Source organism: Alligator sinensis, unplaced genomic scaffold (genome assembly GCF_000455745.1).
Source record: "Alligator sinensis unplaced genomic scaffold, ASM45574v1 scaffold318_1, whole genome shotgun sequence".
In the NCBI taxonomy this organism is placed as follows: Eukaryota; Metazoa; Chordata; order Crocodylia; family Alligatoridae; genus Alligator; species Alligator sinensis.
The window spans coordinates 234,238-241,710 of record NW_005842421.1 but is presented as its reverse complement, the minus strand read 5'-3'; the positions used below and the strand labels follow the sequence as shown (position 1 = coordinate 241,710).

General features: G+C 40.9%; 1 protein-coding gene across 5 annotated transcripts in view; it reads right to left on the bottom strand.

Moving 5' to 3' along the window:
* Positions 1 to 7,473, bottom strand: part of MYOM1 (myomesin 1) — a 110,699-nt gene that overhangs the window by 11,467 nt on the left and 91,759 nt on the right. For all 5 annotated transcript variants that reach the window (XM_025211681.1, XM_025211683.1, XM_025211684.1 and 2 more), the window contains 3 exons: positions 7,409 to 7,445; positions 7,088 to 7,110; positions 5,031 to 5,086 (listed from right to left, as the gene is read on the bottom strand). In XM_025211681.1, coding sequence (XP_025067466.1) covers positions 5,031 to 5,086; positions 7,088 to 7,110; positions 7,409 to 7,445 — 116 coding nt within the window. The remainder of the gene's footprint in view (positions 1 to 5,030; positions 5,087 to 7,087; positions 7,111 to 7,408; positions 7,446 to 7,473) is intronic.

The following is a 7,473-nucleotide window of genomic DNA, read 5'->3' as shown; positions in this document are numbered from 1 at the left end:
GAAAGAGTGGGCCTCCTTCCCCCTTGGGCCTGGGCCCACTCCTCCACCACCCCCCTCCCTGAATTGGTCCTGAACCCACTCCTCCCGTTTCCAAGTGGGCCTGCTGTGGGGGGCGGGGGGAGGGAGAAGCAGGTGTACAGATATTAACAGAATGAAGGCTCTCACAACTGGAGTGAATGCTGCTCCCTCCATTTGAGATGAAGGATCCCCCAGGAGTGGAACCTTATTTTTTCTAAGAATACTGCTTTTAGGAAGAGTTATGGAGCAGGGTGTTATCCATCCTGATTAAGTGCTACCTCTGCTGAGAGATACTGTTCAGAATAATTCTGAAACTAGGGATAGAAGGGGAGGGGAGATTGCCATCCTTCACAAGGTAAATTTGAATAATGAATGGATTCCCTTATACATATCTTATAAGTTAAAAAAAGGCAAAATTAGTCAGGTTATTCTGTCAGAATTCACGAATCAGCTACCTACATCCTTGTTTCGAATTTCTCAGAAGCAGGTGAATACAGGCACTGTAAAAATCTAGGATTGTAAGCACGTCTAACTTTTCCTTCAGTGCTTAGCTATCCCAGTTAGCAGGCATTAGCCCTTCTCTTGAGCCTGGCACATGAAATGAAACTCTCTAAAAAGCTATAAAAATGGTGCACATGTTCAGGATATTTATTGCCAAGGTATAACTTTAATTCTGAATATGGGTGGGTTGAGCGAGGAATGGAGCATGAGCAATTTCTGGTTCCTAGGCTAACTATTTCCTCTTCCTTCCCTATTTGTATTTGTTTCTTACTAAGCTTTAAAAAAATCCAGCTCTATTGAGCTTTCCAAAGACAAGATACGAGAATCAAATAATAAATCCCATATAAGAATAAAATATCAAAATAAAGCATATTGTGTCTTGTTAGAAGAACTCACAAAAGTGAACTCCAAAGAATACAGCGTAAGTACAAAAAGTAGGGGTTACATGATACTTAAGTGGTCATCAGTCCTTGCACTGGAGCTCTATACATGGGAGAATTTATCTCTACAGAGCTAAATCCTTCAGTTGGAGGATTCCTCTTCTTTGGAACGGGAAAATGCATCATTTTATCAATTGTATCTATACTGTATTTCCCATATAGCTGTGGTACATTGTTCTAAATTTGAAATAGTATTTAAAACAGTCTAGTTTTATTTCAAATTTGGTTTGAAGGTAGAGGGAATTATCTCCAAGGAAATACTAGGATTAGGATGGGGTGAAGGGCTGGGTTCAGAAAACAAGAAAATGGGTAGAGGGGAAATATAATCTTTCTCCACAAGAAGCACTTCACTACAGCAGGCTGCAGCGGAGTAAATTCCTAGAGAAGCAAAACCAAAAACACACAGGATATAACACAGGAACAAGAGAAAGACAAAAAATTCATCCTCCTCTTAAAACTATTCATCTTGGTATGAACAAATGAAAAGTGCAGACTCTGGGCATCAGCAGTCAAAGCCTGCTGAAAATGACCCCTATCTAGTTTTCTGGAGCAGCTGCAGTTGATGATAAGTGGGGCTCTTCACCCTGTCCTTTCAGTCTTCTGCCATTAAGTAAACATGTTTTTGACAATGAAATCAGCACATTGCTCTAATCTGATTAAACAACTGAAAACAGAAAAAACTCTTATTTCTCCTTCCTGTTCAAGCTCAGCCAGGTCTGTCTCTAATATTGCTACACAATCTAACAGGCCACTGATCAATACTGATCAGGGGTCTACCACTGTAAGATCCTAATAGACTGATATCAATGACACACATGTATTAGAGGCATTATTCAAACCCTAACAGTGGGAAAACATGCCGATTTTCCCTAACTCAGTGAGACATACCAGAAACAATAACACTTTTCTTCTTCAAATCTTTCCTTCAAATATCTCATTTTGTTTAGCCTTACATCACCAATCCTCTCTTTGGTATTGTGTTCACACTATCATGCATTAACTGTTTATTATTTGCATTTTGTCTCTTCGCATGAAAAAAATAAGTCTTAGAATCTTGTTACACCTTACTCTGTGAGCTGCACAAATGTTCCGTGTTAGTGCTAGTTCAAGTTTGAAGCAGTCACACTTCAGTAGGGGCCTGGAGGACTGAAAGGTAAGAATCCCCCATACTCCCATTCTGCCCTTCCCCCCCCACCCCCCCCGGGGCTACCTCTCCTGCCCCCACCTCAACTCCATCCCCACCTACTTGTAGCTGCCTGGCTGCCTGTCCCAGGGGAAGCAGCCAGGGAAGGGTTAACTTGCCTGCCCAGCTGCTGTTGCCTGATTGCTGCTCTTCTTGAGGCTGAGTCCTTATAATTCAGTATGAAGATGGTAAGATCTCTGGCCATTTTGATACCATCTGGAGGGGATTTCCATAATTGTGGGCCTACTGCCAAGAAGGTCTGATCCCTTGCATGTAATGGTGCATCTGTCTGTTTTGGATATTTTTACTCCTTGGGGCAAGAACCTTATTTACCAATGTGTTCATAAAGCAGTATGTACCACTACAGGATTTCAGAAATCACTGATAAGGCTAGGCCAAATCCTTAGATCTGTGTTCCAGTTTCATGTGCAAATGCCCTGGCCTATTCCTGTTGGGGACATTAGCTTCTTTCTTCAGTGTTCCCCTCCAAGGAACTCTCTGGGCCTGTCTACACATGAATGTACGCACACCTAAACTTAATGCGCCTCAGCCTAAGGCACATTAATTTGATTTAGGCATGTGTCTACATGTGCATACCTTAAGGCACCTTAATGCAGATTGGTGGGTGAATGTGTTTGCAGCCTGGGCTGGGCAGCACCCTGGACAACCCCCTCATATGTACAGCAGTGCTAGGGCCTGCAGGCAGCAGGCAGGTGCCATGCTGGGAAAATGGCTGGGGGCAGCACAAACAATGAATGCATTCCTGGCTGGGGAGTGCAGAGACAGATGCAGGGCATGCCCAGGGGCCATGGCGTCTGTCAGCACCACGTGCAGAACTGGGGCCACTGGACCGCAGCCAGGGGCAGCTTGGCTCCAAGCAAACAGAGGGCGCACTTGAACCCCCAGGCCATGTCTAGTGACTTGAGGCAGCTGTACCCAATGCTGGGCCAGCACTGTTCCAAGACACCTGTTCGTGCCATAAAGCCCGCAGCAGTGTAGCCAAGCAGTGCAGCCCAATGCTGGCTGAGACAGTTGGCTTGGATGCAATCAGCCTGGCCCAGGCTCAACCCCCTCCCCGCGTTCCTGCTTTCCCAGCATCAGTCAAGAGTGGGCTGGACCAAAGTCTGCTGCTGCTGGGTACTACCAAGAAGAAAAAGCGACTTGGGACTTAGTCCCAGTTGGCACACTGACAGGTACTGCTGGTGCTGGAACTACTGCTCCAGTTCTAGCATCTACACCTCAGAGAACAGTACCTGCCACTTCTTCTTGGCAGCATCCGGTGGTAGCACAGGGCCCTGCAGGCTCAACTCTGGCCCCCACAGTCAATATACACAGCATTAAGGTGTCTGTGCAGAGTAAGGAACAAGTATTTGGGTCTGAGATGAGAGATCTCCAAAGAGACCCATGATCTTGAAGAACATAGCCCAAGCAAAGGATTCTCTGTTTGAGTCTTTATTTTTATTTATGTATTTATTGGTAATAGGTTTTGTCCTGTAGTTTAGGAATAGAATTTTGAATAAAACGTTGTCAGAGACTTTTCTTATTTTTGGACATGCCCTGCCAGCATACAATGAAAAGGTTGTACTATATTAACCATAAACTTTTTTTAAACAGTGTATCCCCTTAGGAGCACTACATTGCTCCTGGGCAAAAAAGGGAGTAAAAAAGACTCAATAAATTCATTATTATAGGGTCATGGATATCCTTGCTGGGACCTTCGTGCCCCAATCTTTCACAACAACACAGGTGTCTTTATAATCAGGGGCAATGCATGTCTGCAGAAACCTCTGCAGCTTGCTGTTTTATAATATGAAATGATTGTGCTCTCACTCGCTCACTCTCAATCTCACTCTCTCTCTCCCCACACACATAATCATTGCATTTTGCTTTAGAAATACTTATTTATATTGATTCATTTCAACCTTCGTCTGGCAAAGAACTCTCAGTTGATGTAACCAGCTGAGCTTTTGCTCCATATCAAAATCCTATCTCTGAGCAAAAGCAATTATTTTAGCTGAAAATCTGCAAAATGATTTATTCTCCCTCTGGACATTTTCTATTCTGTTGCAATTTTTTAAATCTTTGAGGACTTCTTACCCCCTACATATTTTCCTTAACTGATAGTAACCTATAAAAAAGGAGTTGTGTGGTACCTGTCTCTCTTGAGAATGCTAAGATATGCTATTATTCATGAGACAAAGCAGTTTAGGACATTAGATTTCCAATATTTCCCTTCAATTCACATTAAAATATTTTTGTCCTGCTTTTTCTCATTGTTAGATCAACACCAAGGATCTGGAAAGCACTGTTACTGTCCTTGTAAAAAAAAAAACATTCCCATTTCTTCTTTTAGTTTGCATACCTTCAGTTTGCATGTGATTGTTACCTACATTTTGAAGTGCTTAAGACAGCCTGTGATAGATAAAGTATGAAAGGTGCTGCTCCATCTTTTGATCATTACTGAACATATTTCCTTCAGCAGGAAAGACAACTGTGAACCAGACCATGCACCTAATCAGGCTGTGTTTTTTTTGGTAAAATTGATTTCATTAGGACTTGATGGAATCCAGTGGAGAGCTGATAAAAACCAGGAATGCAGTGCTGGTAAATGATTATTAGACATGAACAGGTTTCTTGGGTAGTGTGAGTCATTCCCAAGAACTACTACAGCAGCATTCCCTACATGGACCCTATTTCTCCAGTGAGCAGTCTTTGGCCCAAACTGTGCTATATGAATATAAATCCAAAGTAACCCCATAAGTACAAAAGACTGAAATTTAATAAATAATACAACAGATATTTTAGATGAAACTTTAACATGGAATCTTTCTTTAAAAGGTAGCAAAGTTGGTTAGCTGCTATGTAAAGCTTCAGTTAATTTACTGTACCTTGCCCTCCTGGATGGTGACAACATCGGGCAAACCTCCAAGTACCCGGGCACGATCTGAAAATACACAAATACAGTTTCCTTTAATGTCTACACAATCAACTCTGTCCCAGATTTTGTTTCCCCTCCAGCACTTTCCTTTTATCTTGTTTTTGTACAAGTTGTCCCTGGCACATGCAAATGATGAAAGGTATTCAGTATTCCTAGCACACCAGTTGTAAAATGGCAAATCTTCTGCAAAAGCCACATGTTAATATCTGTCACCTACTCAGTAAAATTGAAGCATAGGCTTTTGCTTGCTGTTACTTCTGATGAGTTCAGTATGAATGCTGGGTATACAAACAATGTAAAAGTTTTTGGCTCAATTTTTTTAAATTTCCAGAGCAATTCTGTGTTTTTAAAAGAGATGAGTTAAAGCCTGTAGAAGAGACTCTGAAGTGGATATTAAGTCTCTGATCTAAATACAAAGACAGATTCTGATTTCAATTACGCTGTCTGGAATAATTACATTGACTTCATTGGAGTTTCTTTGGATTTATACAGGTGTAAACGAGATCAGAATCTAGCCTGATTTATTTTTAGTTTCAAAACCCTACTGCAATCCCATACAGCTAAAATCATGCCCAGTGCGCACAGTTGTTTGCTACAGCTATTCTAGGAAGTGGAGTAAAGTTTTGTTAGTTGTAGCTCTTGATCTTGTAGCAACACATGATGCTTTCCCCTTTAGCTTAATTGTTGTTCACCACTCTGTAAAATATGGACTCTGTCAAAAATAATTTTTTGAAAAAGAGTTGGCAGGTGCAGGGCTTGGGCCAAACTCTACTATGTGATATGCTCCCTCCCTACTCCCCACATCCAACAGAAGTCAGAATTAGAGTATAGCTTGAAAAGACCACTCAATGCTCAGTATGATTACTGGTCATCACATTGGCTGTGGGTGGTGGTGGCAGTGGTGGGGACTGCTAATTTCCTATGAACCTGCAGGAGGTGGGAAGGTAGGGTTAGGGGCCCAGATCACAACATATTTATTATACTTCACTGTCTTTTCAGATTCTATCCCTGCCTGCATCATTTCTTTGCAGATCAGAAAGATGCAGGAAGTGGGGAGAATTTGCTAAAATGTTTCAAAACCCAAAAGGTTGCTAAGAAAGCTTTAAACCCGAAAGTTTGTTAAGAAAAATGTTTACAACTATTTAGCTGGTCTAATAAAAGATATCAGATTTACCCAAAGAACCTTGTTTGCCTATGTCCTTAGACCAGGGGTGGGTAAAATGTAGCCTGGGGGCCGGATGCGGCCTGCCAGGCCATTCTATCTAGCCCATGGGGCCCCTAAAAATTTTAGAAAATTAATATTTATCTGCCCTGGGCTGCCTGTCATGCGGCCCTTGATGGTTTGCCAAAACTCAGTAAGCCGCCCTCTACCCAAAATAATTGCCTGCCTCTGCCTTAGATCAACATGGCTACAACCTATGCCCCTCTAAAATGTTTCATTCATCCATTGTACTCCATACATCTTTATATAGGACAGGATGCCTAGAGAGCTTAGTCCTTGTAGTCAATGTATAATGGCTTTATTCATGGAATTAATTATTAAATATGTGTTTCCTAATTGAGATTATGGTTTTTTTAATGTATATATGTCAAGAAATTCAAAATGTTACTTTCAGAGAGGCAGTGACTTTGGCCCATTATACATATTTCATATTACTGTATGTGATGTGAAAACATTTACCACATGGGATAATTCAACAGCAATTGAACAATTTCCTTCCTTCATATAAAAGTTACTTTTGCTTAGAGAAGGCAAAGAAATTTCAACCTGAAGTTAATCTGGCAATAAAAACAGAAGCAAAAGCTGCAAAAGTCAACTTATTTATAATAATATTGGGACTAGTTAAATATTATCATGCCAGTCATGGAAAAAAAGCCATTTTTCTCTGGTATTAGGATAAACTAATTCTGTCCGCCTGTCTGCCACACACACAGTATCAATTCACAGTGCTAAGGAAAAAATCATAAACAATTTATGGAGATCACTGTAAAAGACAGTCCACTTACTTTTCTCTGCAATGGCAGCTTGCCTATAGTTGAGGGGGAAAAAAAATTCCAATTTTATTTTAAGTTAATTTAGGTTGACTAAGCATGGCTAAGCTTTGTAAGTGCTTTTAATCAGTTAAAGACATTTTCTACACAGTACATCACTTGCTAGTCCTGCTTGTTCCTTATCAATAGAGTCATAAATTTCCACTGACCTTATTAGGACCAAGATCTGGTCCAAAGTCTTTCTTAACATCAGTACAAAATGAACACTACTATATTTTCTCTCTTCTTGAGCACCATAATTGTATTTAAATGACACTTGTTATAAGTAATACTTACTTTAACCTCTGGAATTCAGCATAGGCTTCATCAAATGCTTTAAAAAGAAAAATAATGTTAAGGGT